Genomic DNA, 19278 nt, shown 5'->3' on the forward strand with positions numbered 1-19278 from the left:
TGTGACTCACCTTATTGAATATGCATTTGTGCTCTTCAAATTAATGATTTCTGTGCTATTATTTAACACCCAAAAAAGCATGCCTTAAAAGGCAGTAATTTGCGCTGTGCTTGGTATATTGAAAGTCATTATGGACATGATCTGGCGGTGTCTGTGTTCTTTAATGTGCGCATTGTCAGTAAATCACACCCCTCCCATCGGCACTTTTATGGAACTGCAATCTAACGTTAGTTTGCCCTGTTTAGTAAATCTGGCCCTTGGTGTCTTTATCGCATTAGCTATGTGAACACACAAAAAAAAGCATTGGACATGATTCAGAAATGTTAAAGAGTTGAGGAACAAAAAGTGACACTTGGTACTTTCGCTGTCTAAAATTTATGACATAGAAAATGAATTGGAAAAAATCATAAAGCTCATAAAAATTGTATTGTTTGTTTGATGCCCCCCAAAATCATTATTCATAATAATACAGTGGTGCTTTAGATGGGAGTTTACCAAACGACAGCACACTGGCAAAAAAAAAAAAAAAAAATAGAATTCAATAGTTTTCTTTGTCAGTCCTTTTTGTTAATATGTTGTTGTAGCCCTAGTTTTGGCTTGTTTGCCTGTTTTATGCATATGAAACATTTTTGCCAAACCCTGTGAGCAACCCATTGTGGAGAAATATGGTATCTCTGCAGACCAACTAGAGCTCATATTGGTGCTCAGTTGGATGACATACTGTAAATTATTTCACTGAAAGCTGAAAAGAACAATTAGGGAAAATATTCAAAGACTGATTTCACACTCAGTGGCGTGGCACATATTAAAAAGCACCAAATTCATTACACAGTTTCTCTGAAAATGCCCCATACAGCTGTGCCATAGAGAGGTGTGTTGAAAATGAATTGTAGTTCTGATGGGATTAGTCGTCTTTGTAATTAGCAACTCTTTTATTCATTGAAAGCCTGGTTTAATAACTGTATGCCGCTGGCCAATTAATTGGCCTTCTGAAAAGGAGAAGGCTACATCCTTGAAGCTAAATTCATGTGAAGCCTTTTTGTATGCTTACCTACCATGCACCTCAAATGTTTGGCTGACAATTTGATTGTTTTTGATGCCGGATGCAGGAACATGATCACATATTTTATTAGCATATGAGCTTGATGCAAGTATTTAGCATTTTATAATCCCCGTAATACCCACATTAGAATGTGCCCTTTGTTTTCATGCCACCCCTGAGAACTGTGACATTAGTTAAAAAATTAACCCTAGTGTCTGACATTGACTTCACTGGCAGACAGTTTTCATTTAACCTTACAGTGTGCATATAAAAATAATAGTTTGAAATTAATCTACTATTTTACATTTAGATTTTTAAAGCTTTTTATGATGTAAAGCAGCACTGTTCTCTAGGGCAGCATAGGATGCAGCCCTGCACACACAGCTCTCATACACACACACCTTCACTACTCTATTGCTCCAATGCAGCAGTTTCACAGGTTTGTGCCCGTGCTTAGTTTTGCAACCATTGGCACCGCTCACTGTAAATGAATTATATTGTAGCAGGTAACTTTATTTTCAGAGGAGCTCCGTGCACTATACTTCCCTAGTCAAGCCATGTTTATTTGCATAGAGCTTGTCTCAATACGTATTGTTTCAAAGCAGCTCTCTTAATAGTTCAGTCATGAGTATACTAAAAATGATGGTAAAATAAATATTTTAAGGTGTGTTTAATATGTGTGTAGGGATGTAGAATATGAAGTGAAGTGACATACTGCCAAGTATGGTGACCCATACTCGGAATTCATGCTCTGCATTTAACCCATCCAACGTGCACACACACAGCAGTGAACACACACCCACCGTGAACACACACCCGGAGCAGTGGGCAGCCATTTATGGTGCGGCGCCCGGGGAGCAGTTGGGGGTTCGGTGCCTTGCTCAAGGGCACCTCAGTCGTGGTATTGAGGGTGGAGAGAGCACTGGACATTCACTCCTCCCACCAACAATTCCTGCCGGCCTGAAACTCGAACTCGCAACCTTTGGATTACGAGTCCGACTCTTTAACCATTAGGCCACGACTTCCCATATGTGTTTTATAAGTACACATAAACAGTCAATATATTAATAATAGTCATGTTAATAAGCAACTAGTTCATAGTGCGAATTGGTCACTATATTAAAGTGTTACCTTGAAATGTTTACACTGATGTGGTGTATGGTCAGATGAATAGTTTATAACCATTTTTTTTTCTGTATGTAGTATTCTTTTCTGGACTGACTGGGATGCCACTTTTCCTCGGATTGAGGCAACGTCAATGAGTGGAAGTGGAAGACATGTTGTGTATAAGGACATGGAGATTGGAGCCTGGCCTAATGGACTCACGCTAGACCATCAGGAAAGGAGAATAGTGTGGACAGATGCTCGGTACGGGAAATTGAAAATGCAAATGAAGAATTAAATTTTGGTGCAATGTACAAGCAGCACTGAATTTAAGCCTAGGTGCAATGCTCAAGGTTTTTTTTTGGTTAGGTATGATTCTCAGACATACTATAAAACAGCCTTAACACATTTAAACCAAAAGGAATAAATGAGATTATGATTGTAAATCTGTTTCTCTTAGATTTATTCTTATGCTATACTTTCGTGGCAAAAGCAGTTTTTCAGAAATTAGCATTTTAAGTATATTGTGTCTGTAGCCATATTTATGCCAAAAAATGTTCTTGACTCTTCAGTATTTCCCTCAGGAAGTTGTCATCATTGTAACATCTTGTTGGTATGGGCATAGAGTGCTATTCTCACCTGATGTTTCTCTTTCCCTTCAGCTCAGATGCAATATATTCAGCCCTGTATGATGGCACGGGGGTCATCGAGATCCTCAGGGGACATGAGTACCTGTCACACCCATTCGCTGTGTCTCTCTTTGGAGGTGGTGTGTACTGGACAGACTGGAGGACCAACACTTTAGCCAGAGCGAATAAATGGACTGGCCGCAATGTAACAGTGATCCAGAAGACAAGCGCCCAGCCATTTGATCTAGAGATATACCATCCTAGCAGACAACCTCAAGGTGGGCCTGTAATTATCTAAATGTTGGTAATTTACATATTTAATACAGTACCAACAAAATACAGTTGTCTATTTAAAAAAAAAAACTTAAGCATTGTACTGTGCTGTGGACAACAGGGTCACAGAAAAAAAGAATTATAAAATTACTTAAAATCAAAGAATAATTACATTGTCGTATTCACAAGTATCATGCTGAGTGTTTTGCTTGAACTAGACTAACACAACCCTGTTGCCATAGTGACAACTTCTGTTTATTATACTGTATGTCTAACAAGCATCACAGTTTTCTTGAATATAATTGCTGGAGGTGTTTGGGCATGAAATCCGGAGAGAAAATCTTTACTTGAGAATCTCACCCTTACTGATGATCCAAATGTTCTGTCAGTGTGTTTAAACCTTTTATTTGACGCTTCGGTTTCCTGTTAGTGTTTGCACCCCGTGAGCTCTTTCTGCATGCAAACCACACACAGCAAGCTTAGCAGTTTTCACATAGACCTAACGTGCTTAGCTGAACGTTATTGAAATATATATATAAGATCCGCCTATGTTCGGTTTTACAAAGAGACAGACAGAGAGAAATTTTCCTGCATGCTCTGTGGGGCGAGGATTCATTTGAGCCGAATCCCGCTGATCATTCATTTCTTCTGCCAATCTGGAAGCCCAAACGGCTCTGTTTGAGAGCAGCAGAATAATTGAAAAAGGGGGTCATGCAGAGCGTAAGCAGGCCTGACGTGGACTCAAGATGTGCTCTTTCCTCAACCCAAATTGATTTGAATTGTTTCATGGTACAGTGTCACACAGGGCTTTGTAGCCAGCAAGGGCAGTAGATTATCTTCTGTTAAACAGACAGTGGTCATTAATGGAAAATTGGAGGAAAAAAAACGTCTCAGGTTAGGCATGTAAACATGGTTCTCCTAAGGGAACGAGACGCTGTGTCAAAAATGCTGTGGGAACGCCTTCCAGCGTGACCACGCTCTGAATCACATGTGTAATCCGTCCGATGGATGGGTGAGACATCACGGGCGGGTGACGTAATCGACCAGGAAGCTTAAAAGCACGTGCGGTGGAACTGGCGTCAGCTTCTAGGAGTGAGGCAACCGCTCGCAGGGATGCTGGAAATATGGCCCCGAGACGCAGCGTCTCGTTCCCTTCGGGGAACCATGGTTACATGCGTAACCTGAGACGTTCCCCTTCAGGAACTTGACCTGTGTCGATAACGCTATGGGAGCGATATGCCCACGCCGACAGACTTTCAAATCCCTGCCTAGTGTGGAACTAAGGCGAGAGAAAAGGGGCCACGAGTGGCTAAAGTGGGCGGGGCCTGCGTACCGAAGGCCAAATCCTGAGAAGTGAGTCTTGATCCCCAGAAGAGGGGAGAGCAGAGGACTCGAGGCTATGGAATAGCGTCCTGATCCACCACATAGCATAAGCCCGCTGGCCGGAGGCCACAGCCTCTAGAGGAAATATGTAACTAGGGGATGTCACCCACTAACTGGCCACCGAGAGGGGTGTGGTAGGCCAGTAAAGCCGCCACGTAGACCTTCAGGGTGGAGTGGGTTAACCCTGCGGAGGAACAGGCCATGAACTCCAGAACTGTACCAATAGGGCAGTTGACTGGGTCGAGCTGGCAACCTCCGCACCATGAAGTGAAGAGTCTCCACTTCAGGGTGTACAGTTTCCTCATAGAGGGAGCTCTGGATTGGAGGATGGTCTCAACAAACTCTGTTGAGAGACCGGAAGCTATGAGCTGTGCCCCCTCAGGGGCCACACACACAACTTCCACAACTCCGAGCGAGGGCAAACGATAGTGCCCCCCGCCTGTTAGAGGAGATCCCTCCTGACGGGAATCTCCCATGGAGAGACATCGAGGAGAGCAATCAGGTCCGAGAACCATACTCGGCCCGGCCAGAGCGGTGCTACCAGTAGTAGACTGACCTCGTCCCAGCGCACTCTTGGGAGCAGAGTAATCGGGAGAAAGCATACAGACGAAGCCTCGGCCGAGTCTGAACCATGGCATCCAGTCCCAGAGGAGCTGGAGGAGTCGGAGAGAACCAGAGGGGACATTGCAATGTCTCCTGAGTCGCAAAGAGGTCCACCTGTGCCTGGCCAAAAACTCTCCATATCTGCTGAATGGAGAAGCATCCATTCCCCGGGCCTCGGCCCCTGTCTCGACAGGATGTCTGCTCCCATATTGAGATGCCCAGAAATGTAAACTGCTCTCAGCGAGAGGAGTTTGTCCTGGGACCACACAAGGATCTGGTGCACCAGCTTGCCTTTCTACAAGGGGCGCGAACGCAGACCTCCCTGGTGGTTGATATAAGAGACCACCGATGTGCTGTCAATGCTCGCACCAACACATGGTGATCTTTTAAGTCTGGGAGGAAATGTTTCAGTGCTTGAAACACAGCCAGCATCTCCGGCCAAATGATGTGCCACATCAGATGGCGGCTGCTCCACAGACCACGGGCAGGGTGGCCATTCATGACCGCTCCCCAACCGGTGAGGGATGCGTCCGTCGCTAGTGTTACACGGCGACAAGGAGCTCCCAGCACCGGGCCATGAGACAAAAACCAAGGTTTCCTCCACATGTCTAAGGCACATATACATCACCTCGTGACCTTGATAGTGTGGAGCGGGTTTCCCCGCGGGGAGAACCCCTTGGTCTTGAGCCACCACTGTGGGGGTCTCATGTACAGCCGGCCAAAAGGTATCACGTTGGACGCAGCTGCCATCAGACCCAGCAGTCTCTGAAACTGCTTGTCAGCGAGTGACTGGCCTTCTTTCACTCTCTTGACAGCCGTGAGGATCGACTCAATGCGAGCAGGGGACAGACGTGCCTGCATCGCAGTCGAATTCCACAGCACACCTAGATAACTGGTTCTCTGTAATGGAGAAAGCACACTTTTCTTGGCGTTTATTTTTATCCCCAGCTCTTTCATGTGGGCGAGAACGACTCTCGATGTCGAGCCTCCATCTGCTCTGATTGAGCTAAAATCAACCAATCGTCGAGGTAATTCAGTATGCGGATGCCCTGGAGCCGCAGCAGAGCCAGCGCAGCATCCACACACTTCGTGAAAGTGCGGGTTGAGAGAGCTAGGCCAAAGGGAAGAACCCAATATTGGTATGCTTCGCCCCTGAAGCCAAACCTCAGAAACTTCCTGTGAGTGGGAAGGAAGGAGATGTAGAAGTAAGCGTCTTTTAGATCTATCGTGACAAATTAGTCCTCGGACCTGATCTGAGCATCTTGAACTTCAGTCTCATGACTGAGCAGTTCCACTGACGCAGATCTAAAAAGGGACGCAACCCTCCATCCTTCCTTGGAACAATGAAGTACCGGCTGTAGAACCCGGACTCTCTTTAGCGAGTGAGAACACTTCTTGTTCCATTACCAGAGCCTGCTCGGGGCCGACCAAAGTAGGAATGACCTTGCTGAAACGCGGCGGAGAGCCGACTGAATACGATAGCCTTTTTCTGTCGTGTGCAGGACCCACTGAGACACATTTGGCAGTAGTTTCCCTGCTGCCAAGTAGTCTACTAAGGGAATCAGTCTCTCGAGACTGATCTCTGGTGTAATTAGAGCGGCTAAATCGGTGCTGTGAAGCGGTGCACGGGCCAAACTAGCCGTCCTAGAGACCTCCAAAGAGGTGGCGAGCCTCTCTGCTCCGCTACGTTTCCGGGCGGAAGAGACTGAGAGCAGCGCTCGCTGGAGACCACTGCGTCCTGGAACACCATACATGGCAGGGTTGGCAGACCGATCTCCTGAGGGCACTGAGGAGAGATGGGCACCGAGTACCGCGGTGTACACCGTTTTTCCACAGAGGGGCCGGCCCTCAGAAGTCCTGGGCCATAGGCAACAGGACGTTTTAGCCGAAGACTATCCAACGAGAATGACGGTCCGCTTCTGCTATAAGCCTTTGGCTCCCTAAAAGAGGAGCTGGAACACGGTTGGGGCTGCTCCGCCCAGCTGCCCCTGCTGAACACCTCAACCTACTCAGAGGAAGAGAGGTAAAGCATCGTGCTCTCACTCGAGAAATTTCCCAAGAGGCTCCTATACACACACACACACACACACATCTAACTTCTCCTAGTTAGATGAAATACATTAATTAATCAAAATTAAATGCAGAAAAAAAACAGACGAGTAAACATGGTCTGATATGAAAAGGATTCATAATATGAACGAGAATGATGTAATGCATGTGTCTCCTCTGCAACGCGCGCTGCAACAGTGAGCTCTCACCGCACCGCGGGCTTCCAGCCCTGAGCGAGAGCGCTAGATCTGGGGAATGCAGGTGGAGATAGGGCGAACCCGTCTCCAACCCGTCCACCAGATCCATGTGCGATCCCCGCGATCTCACTCGCCGCCGTGCCTCAGCAGCGGCGGGACCGGCGGGGAGAAGCACAATCAGCCCCTATCTCTCTAGAGCTGACAGTGCGAACTCCGATCCTGTGCAGGAACGCTGCTATAATGATATCCTCGTTCACAATATGCTTGTGCAAACAATGCTTGTGCAAACACTGCAACTTAACAAAAGCTCATCGACGTCCTTCATGTCCACCTCCTTGGAGGAAGACAGGCAGAGCGTCGAGCCCTCTCTGTGTTGGTGTTGGATCTGATGGGAAAAGAAGATAGGGGCTCGCCCGTCTTCATTCCCTCCATCGGATCCATCCGCCCTGAGAGTAAGCAGACGCAGTGACAAACACTCTCAAGCAGACCACACGTGTGTATCCCCAGCAGTGATGCTTTTTTTTTTTCGATTGCAGGGGGGAACACACAGCCTGTAATGCGTGCTAGTTTCCTGCACTTTTAGACATAGTTGAGCTTATTTCAAGTGATTGTGTAGGGACAAACAACACTAAATGAGACTCACAACACAGATCGACAGAGAGTAGCGGTTGCTGAATGACAAAAAGCTGACGTCGGTTCCACCGCACATGCTTTTAAGCTTCCTGGTCGATTATGTCACCCGCCCATGACGTCTCGTCCATCCATAGGACAGATTACACATGTGATTCAGAGCGTGGTCATGCTGGAAGATGTTCCCATAGCGTTTACGACACAGCTCGAGTTCCTGAAGGGGAACATCATACACAGTTTACTTATATAGGCATTTTCTTATAAATAGAAAGATTATGATTTTAAAATGTTATTTATCGTTGTCTTTTTTTATTATTTGACTTGTTTGGTTTTTTTATTTTGTTCGTATTTATTGAAGTTCACAGATGATTAATTGTCTGTTATGATTATTTAATGCTTATATAAGCCATTTCCCTTTACTTTTACCAATTTCTAATAAAAAAAATGCATTTTGTGATTTGTAAAGCATGTTAACAGAAGTTGTTGCAATTACAACACTATATTAATTTACATGTTCTGAGAAAAACATATACAATACAGGGTTAGTTACATTTTATTTTATTTATTTATAGAAATGTATACATTTTTTTCAGCAAGGACATATTAAATCATTTTAAATTAATGCATATTTATTTATTTTTTTAAATATTGTTATTTCAATTTCCATGGAAAAAAAATATCATGGTTTAAACAAAAACATTATATTATATCATAAGCAGAAATGTTTCTTCAATCAGCATATTAGAATGATTTCTTATGGATCATGTGACACTGAAAACTGAAGTAATGGCTGCTGAATATTCAGCTTTCACAGGAATGCATTGCATATTAAAATATATTCAAATGAATTTATTAAAATGAAAAGCACTAAAGTTTCTGTAATTATGACATAACCCTTACATGACCCATTTTTACTCTTACTCATCTCTGATTTATAAAAAATTGCATTTTGTGATTTGTAAAACAAGTTAACAGAAGTTATTGTAATTGCCAAATGTGCCAGGTGTCCAGATGTCCAGAAATGCAGCCTTCTGTGAGTGTTCATCAGCTGAAATAATCTGATTTGCATCATTTCAACCAGCCCAAAACTATAGGAAGCCCTGCCAAAACAGCTCATGTCTCCTGCCACAGCACCGGCAGGCGGGTGACTGTTTTACACCGATAAGTGATGACAAATTGTGCTGCTTTGCCAGAGAAGCCAATAAGTATGGTTAATCCAATTTTAAAGAGTCCATGGGAAGGTCTGGCTATTAAAGGTGTCCAAAATCTGGGCTCTGGCCCCTTACAGTCCATGGCTATTGTGTTTTTGTTTGGCCCCTTCAGTTCTGGCAGAAGAGTGTCAGACCTTAGAGTATCCGTAGGGAGTGAGAAGAAGCTATGCTAACTAGCCTAATGGGGCTAAGGCTACAGCCATTAGCTGGCATGTTGTAAATGCATTATGTGTGGTTAAAGGACTGAGGGTTTAGTTTCAAGAGAACGACAACAGTTTGGAGGGCTCCCATTTTTCGTGCCTGTGTAGCTAGCAGTGTTGTAAGCACTTTTCTAGCACATTGCTGACAGGCAAACCACTTCAAAATTACTATTGGAGTTTGCAGACGTGGTGGAGCCTTCCCTATTCAGACACAGCTGAAGCAGTGAAAATACAAATTATACTCCGCACCCGCTTTACATATAGCAATGTTAAGGTAAAGTCAGATTGATGTGGAGATTTATGAAATCTGTGGCTGATTTATGACTATGAAAAATCAGTACATCCAAATCAAGTGTTTCTATCATGAGTCAAGTGCACTCGCGCTGTTTATACAGTATTTATTCAAACAGCCATTTTCCCCCCGCAGACCAGCAGAATGTATAATTAATTCTATGGGATTCTAGCCTATAATTTAGTCACTTGAAATTATTTGTTATTCTCACTTGCAAAAATATGCTTGCTACAAGAGTGAAATGGGTTCAACATCGCAAAGAAATAATGGGCCTATATTCAAACTCCCACTGGATCAATTATTTACAAGATGCAACTGCTTGTGGAGTTAATTGCATGTAGTTGGTCTGGGTTCGTGGAAGGGTTAAAGCCTCTTGACAACAGGCAGTAGTCTTGTGTAATGGCAGAATAAAATGGCAGCACCATCTAAATAAACATGTTTACCATCTTTACCATCCGTGCAATCTTATCTTATAGTTAATTGACTTAAAAAGATCTTATGGTTAATTGACTATTCGCACCAGTGGCCTTTAGGCCATTATCTGTCTGCTCAACATTACCTTCTTTTGAAATATAGTAGCCCATCTACAAAGAATCGTACAAAAGGTCTAAATGTGCTGTGCTTTCAAAAGGATCACTTCAGTCAGAAGACATGAGCTGTCAGCCCTGTCCATTCATTCTGTCCATTCTTAGTGGTATTGCAATCTTTATTTAATCCTTATTTTGCACTAATTTTTATGTTGCCCTCTTTAAATGCAGACATCTAAACTCAAGAAAACTAGTCTCAGTTTCATTGTATAGTAACTGTTGTATTGTTTTGTTGTTTCACAGCTGTTGTTCATGGCTTCTTTTAAGAGCTGCTCTCCTTAAACAATTCATAGTGTGTTTTCTGTCCCTTGTTTAAATGCTTGTCACCCTGGGTTTTTCAGCCTCAAACCCATGCGAGGGAAACGATGGAAGAGGCCCTTGCTCCCATCTTTGTCTCATTGATTACAACCGTACGGCGTCTTGTTCATGTCCTCATCTCATGAAACTGTCCCTCAACAACCGCTCTTGTGTGGGTGAGTATGCAGCTCTGTAACATCCCACACAACAAACAAAACATGCTCACAGAAGTGTGGATCGGTTTGAGCTTTCTAGATGAATTATTGACTTATATATGTTTTGTTTTGGTACCCACATCAGCCCTGAAGAAGTTCTTGTTGTATGTGAGGCGATCTGAGATCCGTGGAGTGGATATCGATAATCCGTACATGAACGTCATGACTGCTTTGACTGTTCCTGACATCGATGATGTAACTGTGGTGGATTACGACTCTCTTGAGGAAAGGATATACTGGGCAGACGTTAAGACTCAAACAATAAAACGTGCCTTCATCAATGGAACAGGCCTTCAAACTGTCATATCTGGAGGTGAGTCGAGAGTCCAAGTCAAAGTGTTTTTTTCTTGTTTCTTTTCACATTCTGTGTGGTGTAAGATTTTTCTCAATAAACACCACCTAAGTGACGGTTCCCCTTTCAGTCAGTCTCGTTCGATGTAACGTCAGAGTGACTGACGAAAATGGGATCTCGCCCGAGAGCCCAATCACCTTCGACTGTTAGCAAAACAAGCCAATGACAGTTGGCAAACACACATCAGCTTTTTGCTTCGGAGCCGAGCCTTCTAGGAAGACTGAATCTCTGCGAGTGTCTATGAGACAGCCTTGAGTGTTGGTGTTACAGCGCGTCAGTGGGGGTTGCTGTCCAGTGCTGCAGCTCTCCATTCTGCGGTCTCACCGCGACCTCCCCTGGGCGCTTCAGCACTATCTAAAAGAGTGTTTTTCCTCTAAAAGAGCAATCTAAAAGAGCTCCACAAGCGACGGGTGCTTTTAAGAGATTGCTTCCTGCTCATGCGTTTCTGGATGTGGTCGTTTCCTGGCTTCATCTGACAGTCACGATCGCTGTGTCTCGTGCTTGGGCTTTCAGCACGATGAAGCAGCGCTCGTGGATTAGTTATGTTCTCATTGCGATGCTGCGCTCCAGATACCTCCTCATCAAACGGGGGGGTATCCCCCTTACCATGCCCCGTTCTAGCTCCTCCGGTTCTCAGAGGGCTACTTCGGCTAATGGTCAGGATGACTTGAGGATCACAGTGAGAGCTTCCCCGTCGAGTGCGTCTCCGCGGGCCTCTCACTCCTCCAGCACATTGCACCATCTGGTGTTCCCAGACGAGCTTGCGGGATCCTCGGACAGGGATCTCGTTCGGAGCACCAGCGGATGACAGGATGTCGACCGCTGCATTGGAGGGCGAGCTAGGCTCTGGAGATGACGATTCGGCTGCCCTGCCTCCGTCAGGAAGAGTGGCGTTGCCTGAGTCAGATCCAGAGCTGACTGCTATGCTTTCCAGGGCCGCTGAGAGCGTCGGGCTGCACTGGAGGCCTCCTCCTTCTCCCGAACACTCGAGGCTGGAAGATTGATTCCTGGGGGGCGCAGGCTGATTGCCGGCAACCACCTCCGGCTCCTTTCTTCCCGGAAGTGCATCAGTAGGTGACTAGGTCTTGGTGGGCACCTTTTTCTGCCCGAAACAGGCCTAGTGCTTCCTCCGTCCTCACCACCCTCGAAGGCGGAGTGGCCCAAGGATATGTGGACATCCCCCCAGTCGAGCGCGCTATTGCCATGCATATGCCAGGTAAGTGTCACACCGCGCACTCAGACCCCACTTCGGGACGCACTGCCTTTCCGAGTCAGGTCCCTGTGCTCCACTTCGCTGCCCCACCACGGGTACATCGGTGGCTCCCCTGGTCCCGCTTGTACAGTCTCTGGGGGCCTGGCTAGCGCTCCCCAGGCCATCTCGCTGGCTCCTGAGAACCATCAGACTCAGCTACGCGATTCAGTTTCGCTCGATGTCCTCCCAAGTTCAGGGGCGTTCGGTTCACCTGTGTTGAACAAAGTTGCTCCTGTCTTGCGGGCAGAAGTCGCGGTCCTGCTGGCGAAGGACACGATAAAGCCGGTCCCTCCAGGCGAGATGAAGTCAGGGTTCTACAGCCCCTACTTCATCGTACCCAAGAAAGGTGGTTGGTTACGATCAATCTTAGACCAGCGCGGTCTGAACCAGGCCCTTCACAAGCTCCCGATCAGAATGTTGACACAGAAACGCATCTTTCAATACATCCGTCCCTTCGATTGGTTCACAGCGATCGACCTGAAGGATGCGTACTTTCATGTCTCGATCCTCCCTCGACACAGACCGTTTCTCCGATTTGCGTTCGAAGAGCGAGCATATCAGTACAAGGTCCTCCCCTTCGGGCTATCCCTGTCGCCTCGTTTCTTCACCAAGGTCGTGGAGGCAGCCCTTGTTCCATTAAGGGAAGCAGGCTTTCTCAACTTACCTCTGCCTTCTCAACTACCTCGACGACTGGCTCATACTGGCCCAGTCTCGAGCGCAGTTGTGGGAACACAGGGACATGGTGCTCAGCCACCTCAGCCGGTTGGGGCTTTGGGTCAACTAGGAAAAGAGCAAACTCTCCCCTGTGCTGAGGATCTCTTTTCTCACAGCACGTCTATCAGTGGAGTGTGCTCAGTCGATGCTGAACTGCCTGGAATCTTTCCAGCGCAAGAGGGCGGTTCCACTGAAACAGATTCAGAGGCTCCTGGGGCATATGGCATCCGCAGCCGCTGTCACACCGCTCGGATTGCTTCATATGAGACCGCTTCAGCGTTGGCTTCACGACCAGGTCCCGAGATGGGCATGGCGACGTGATGCGTCTCAGTCACCCCGTCCTGCCATCAGACCTTCATCCCGTGGTCGGTTCTTGCTTTTCTTCGGGCAGGAGTTCCCCTAGTGCAAGTGTCCAGGCATGTTGTTGCATCAACAGATGCCTCTGCCATGGGCTGGGGTGCCATGTGCAACGGGCATGCAGCTGCGGGGCTCTGGACAGGGCCCCGACTGCAGTGACACATCAATTGCCTCGAGTTGCTAGCAGTATGGCTTGCTCTACGTCACTTCAAAACGGTGCTACACGACAAGCATGTACTGGTCCAAATGGACAACACTACGACCGTTGCGTACATCAACCACCAAGGCGGTCTATGCTTCCGTTGCATGTCACAACTCACCCGCCATCTCCTACTTTGGAGTCAGAAGCATCTTAGGTTGTTTCACGCCGTTCATGTCCCAGGCGAGCTCAATCGTGCAGCCGACGAGCTCTCACGTCAGCCCGCCCTTCCGGGAAAATGGCGACTCCACCCCAAGGTAGTTCAACTGATTTGGAGATGCTTCAGAGACGCTCAGGTAGACCTGTTTGCCTCCCCGGACACATCCCACTGCCAGCTGTTTTACTCCCTGTCTGAGGGGACCCTCGGCATGGACCCGCTGACACGCAGCTGGCCTCTGGGCCTACGCAAATATGCGTTTCCCTCAGTGAGCCTTCTCGCACAGACCCTGTGCAAGGTAAGGGAGGACAAGGAGCAGGTCCTCGTGGTGGCGTCGTACTGGCCCAATTGGACCTGGTTCCCCGAACTGATGCTCCTCGCAACAGCCCTTCCTTGGCAAATTCCTTTGAGGAGGGATCTCCTTTCTCAGAGAGGGGGCATCCTCTGGCACCTGCTCTGCTCAGACACCTGCTCAGACATTGCTCTGCTCTGCTCTGCTCTGTCCCATCCGCGCCTTGCGCATTTACGTGGACCGGACGCAGAGCTACAGGACCTCAGACCAGCTCTTCGTCTGCTTCGGAGTACAGCAGAAGGGAAAGGCTGTCTCCAAACAAAGACTTGCCCACTGGATAGTGGAGGCTAAAGTCTTGGCCTATCAGGCCCGGCACTTACCGTGCCCCCTCGGTGTGAGAGCACACTCTACGAGAGGCGTTTCTTCCTCTCGATAGCAGACATTTGTAGAGCTGCCGGCTGGGCGACACCTAACACGTTTGCAAGATTTTATAATTTCCATGTAGAGCCTGTGTCCTCCTGTGTACTTGCCTCAGATGGCCAGTAACACTGGAACCTGCACTGTGTCAATCACGCTTGCTGCGCCATTCCCCTCTATGGACTGGATATGTGCGCTTTTATTGCTTCTCAGTTCAGTTCCCAGTGGGGAACCCTGTTGAAGTTCCTCCCGCACCCTCGGCAGTCAGGCGTGGCGGAGCGCCATACGCCAGGTCCAGCACTCGTGTGTTTGCCCAAGATCAGCCCTTGTGCTGGGCTAGGTGCCCCGTGTGTAGTGATTCCCCTTCGGGTGATCCCACATGTATATTCTTCCACGGTACGGCTCCCCTCACGGTGAGCCCGTGTCTTTCCCTGGCAGAGACCTTTTGCCGTCTCTGCTGTGTAGTTATATCATCCCAGGCTGTCTGAGTCTACCTCAGAGACTTCCATATGTAGTACTGCCCCTGGCCAGTCCATATGTGTAATCTCCACATGGTACCTCCTTTACGCAGGATGTGGCTTCCGTAGCATTCCCCTACTTGGAGCACGCTTTTCCAGTGTTATCCATATCCACTGTACGGAACAGCAGTGGCTGTCATCTCTGCCTAAGCCCTGTCCTATCTTCTGTCCCAACTGGTGTGGATGGACTTGCCGGCTTCCGTAGGGCACTGGAGGGGGTCAGCAATAGAGGCGTTTTCATAGGGATCCCATTTTCGTCAGTCACTCTGACGTTACGTCGAACGTGACCGACTGAAAGGGAATGTCTCGGTTATGTATGTATCCCTCATTACCTGAAGACGGGAACGGAAAGTTGCTGTACAGTTGCAAGAACAGTGGCTGTACCACCGCTGTACGGCCAGGGCACACAGTCTTGGTTCCTCAGCGAAAAACTGATGTGCGTTTGCATGTGCTCTCCTTTTATACCCGCGCTGCGGGGCGGGGTGCGCGTGGTGAAACACGCACACCAACCATGTGATTGGTAACACTCGAAGGTGATTGGGCTCTCGGGCGAGATCCCATTTTCGTCAGTCACTGACGTTACATACGTAACCGAGACGTTATTAAATTTTTGTGCTGTTAATAAATTGTTTTTTTTTGTCTCTCTGCTGCCACATTGTTGGTTTGAGCTGAAATACTTTTTTATTTTGCTGACACTCAGTCTTAAATATAATTTTTTTCAATTACGAGAAGACTGTGTTCACAGGTGGCATGCATAAAACAATACAGTTGAAGGAGTGTGCAGCAGAACATAAATAATCTTACTTGATAGGAGAGCTTGTTTGTGAAGTTCTCCGGGGATTGCTTCTCCGAACTGCATTAAGAAAAGCAAGAGAAGTCTGAGATGAAGACTGATATAGATTTTTGTAAGTGCTGTTATCAAGCATGGTGTATTTCTTAAACCTTCTCAAACTGATCAGCATTGCCATTGCACACAAGACATTTTATTACAGCGTGCGCAGAAGTTTTTGCAGTCATATATGAGGTTTGTTGTGATGTGCACCTCTGTGCTAATGGCTATCTCTGGTATGTGCAGATATTCAAAACTGCCGTGGGCTGGCAGTAGATTGGCTCTCGAGGAATATGTATTGGCTGAGCTCTGAGAATGAGGAGACGCAGATCAATGTTGCTCGACTAGACGGATCTCTAAAAACCTCAGTTATCCATGGGATTGACAAACCAAAGTGTCTGACTGTGCACCCAGCTAAAGGGTAAGCAGCCCACATGGACAGATTGCATGCATGATTAAGATTTATGTTCTATCTATCTATCTATCTGTCTATCTGTCTATCTATCTATCTATCTATCTATCTATCTATCTATCTATCTATCTATCTATCTATCTATCTATCTATCTATCTATCTATCTATCTATCTCTCTATCTGTCTGTCTGTCTGTCTGTCTGTCTGTCTGTCTATCTATTTTGTCATGTCAATCTTAAATACAAACCTATGACTCTTCTTTCTCCTAAAATTTGCTTTGTGTCATGGTCTAGAAAAATCTACTGGACCGATGGAAATACAATAAATGTAGCCAATATGGATGGAAGCAACAGGAAGGTTCTTCATCAAAATCAGAGAGAACCAGTTGGTATGTCTAATTCTTTTGTCAATCTAACAATCACAGAAGTTTAAAGTACAAGAGGAATTGTACTTCACCGATATACTTGTCTTATTTTTAGAAAGTTGTACTTAATTGAAATAGAACACTTGTACTTGTCATAATTAGATTGCCAAGAAGAAAAACATGCTTTTTATTATACCTTAAAATTTTCGTTAGACCTTCGATGTACAAAGTAAATTTTTTATGTGCTATCACATCTTATTTCCACTTATAAAGAAAAACAATTTTACAGAACTTTTATTTAAAACAGACCGAAAAATCCATTTCAGTCTATATTGTAATTGGCTTTGGTCAAATAACTGGTCATTTGTCCTTGTGAAGAGACGTCTGATTAGCCACCCCAACAAAGTATTGACCTACAGTAGAGTAATAGCTGAAATTAATTAAATTTAAATATAACCATTGTGAACTTGAACTTGAGCCTCTACAAACTTTCAGAATATAAGTTTCATATATATAATAAGTTATATATATATTACATATCCTATCCACAGCCTTACAAAGTCAGGAACCTGAGAAAATTGCTATTTAACAGATTACTTTACAAAGTTTATGCGTAAAAGTTACTTTAATGGAAAAATCTCCCTGGCCTTTTGATTTCATCAGTCTGTTTCAAAAGCTAATAAAAAAAGTTTACTTTTTAATACACAGCAGAATAGTAGTACTTCAGACTTTTTTTTTTTTTTTTTTTTTTTTTTTTTTTGTTGAGTAAAACATGGTTCCCATCCTCAAGCCTAAATATATTTCCTTTTTATGCCCCTGTACCTGTGCGTTCAATGATAAGCAAAGCACATGCTTCTTTTGTTTTAACGGCAGTCTTGGAGAAGATGCCTGAGAGTTGAAAGTCAGTTGTTGTTGTTGGGAGTCTATCATGCACTAACCCCTCTCAGTCACAGCTGTCCTGATGCTCAGTTGAAATATCCTTCACTTGTCACAATCAGTTTTACCACTCTGTCAAACTCTCACCATTTCCACTTTTGAAACAGGTTTTGGACAGAGATGAATTCTAGTGAAGTGATTTAGAGTGTCACAAAGAGGTCGCAACTATATTTCAATCATCTCACGTTCTGATACATATATAGTTACAGGATATGTAAGGTATATGTTGAAGTAACAACTCCATACCAGCACTCCAAAGAACACTTTCTAACTGATTCTTGTTTTCCCTCAGGACTTTCGATTGACTTTCCAGCTGGGAAGATGTATTGGATGAGTTCTGCTAATGGTACTATCAACAGGTGCAATCTGGACGGTAGTGGCTTTGAGGTCATTGAAAGCATGAAGAGGGACTTAACTAAAGCCACAGCTCTAGCAGTCATGGGTAAGTGATTGAGCGTCTATTTCCCTCTTCATTAGTCAGGCTTGGGTCAAAGGTTAACCACAATTATCTGTAAGAAAATGGACACATACAGTACATGTTAATTTGATGGCATATGGCTGATATTTTATCTGCGTTTGTTTTTCTAATTAATGTTTGTGTTTGTGAATTCTTTATTAAATTACTGTACTTTGTTGCTGTGGCAACATAAACCATAAGGAGCACATTTATAAGAAAAAATAAGTGAAAATCAAAAGCGGTAAAGAAATGTGTAAATTAGTCTCACGTGGCATGCCCACATACCATCTGATTAGCTGGTTATCTGCTGGCTGCTATTTTATCAGTTTTATAAGGAAACAAACTTGTATTTAAAAGATACCAGGCTGGAACAATGAGTGTTTCTGAAAAAGATCTGGTAAATGGATTTGTAAATGTTTGCAAGGATTTTGCCTTTGGATTTCGAAAAGATAGTCTGTTAGCAATTGAATTAGATAACCACACTCAGAATTGGATATTCACCTTTTTCCTGTTTATTCTGTATCTGTACTTATTTCATATATTAAAAGAAAGTCAACACACATTTCCAGTTATTTCTGTTTTGCTCACAGAGATTGCTTAACCAATATGTGATTTTTGGCCAGTATTTCATTTTACCATTCCTAAACGTCTGGTTAATACAAAACTGATGTTAGTCACTTTACATATTGGTCCGATGTTCTCTTTATGTCAAAAAGGCCAGTGCAAAATGAGTTGTGAAATATATCAGACTTTGTCGATAGTCAAGCCTGGCGCTGCAAGTCTACAGCTATGTTGCTTCAGAAGGGAAAAGACAGACAACTCAAGATATTTTGTCAAAATAGATTTAACAATTTCCGTTTAGCCCTAGGAAACCCATCATGGTATGAGAATAAAGACCAAATTTTGGTTCCCTGAGGACTGTAAACATACATCTCAGTATTAGAGAAGTGGTGAAGTTTGATTGATTTAGCTTTATACAGACCAAGATAATAAAGGCTGTCTTAGAAGATATACATTTGATTCAATGCAATTTTTAATCACACACTTTAGGCCTGCTTTACGACTCCAATTACAGCTCTAACCATTTCCCAAAAGCTGTAATTCTAGGGATTATTGAAAATGCACTCATATTGGCAGCGTCAGAAGCGGCAAGAATTGCATAACTTTATTATTCTTTTTTGTTCACCCTAAAGCAAATGAAAGCAGTAAATGTAGCAAAGCCTGTAATTGCACGCTTTCACTTTTTTGTATTAGACTAATTCCCTTTCACTGTAACTTAGGTTTTGCCTAAATGTATTACATTCTTTTG

At 45.0% G+C, this 19278-nt stretch overlaps 1 protein-coding gene across 1 annotated transcript in view; it reads left to right on the top strand.

Moving 5' to 3' along the window:
- LOC306876901 (low-density lipoprotein receptor-related protein 1B-like) overlaps positions 1-19278 on the top strand; it is a gene marked incomplete at its 5' end in the record, with an annotated part of 297950 nt that overhangs the window by 185146 nt on the left and 93526 nt on the right. The window contains 7 exons of the mRNA XM_079428350.1: positions 2246-2410; positions 2809-3053; positions 10542-10673; positions 10798-11025; positions 16046-16220; positions 16506-16600; positions 17805-17954. Coding sequence (XP_079284476.1) covers positions 2246-2410; positions 2809-3053; positions 10542-10673; positions 10798-11025; positions 16046-16220; positions 16506-16600; positions 17805-17954 — 1190 coding nt within the window. The remainder of the gene's footprint in view (positions 1-2245; positions 2411-2808; positions 3054-10541; positions 10674-10797; positions 11026-16045; positions 16221-16505; positions 16601-17804; positions 17955-19278) is intronic.

Source organism: Barbus barbus (assembly GCF_936440315.1).
Source record: "Barbus barbus genome assembly, chromosome: 11".
Classification (NCBI taxonomy): Eukaryota; Metazoa; Chordata; class Actinopteri; order Cypriniformes; family Cyprinidae; genus Barbus; species Barbus barbus.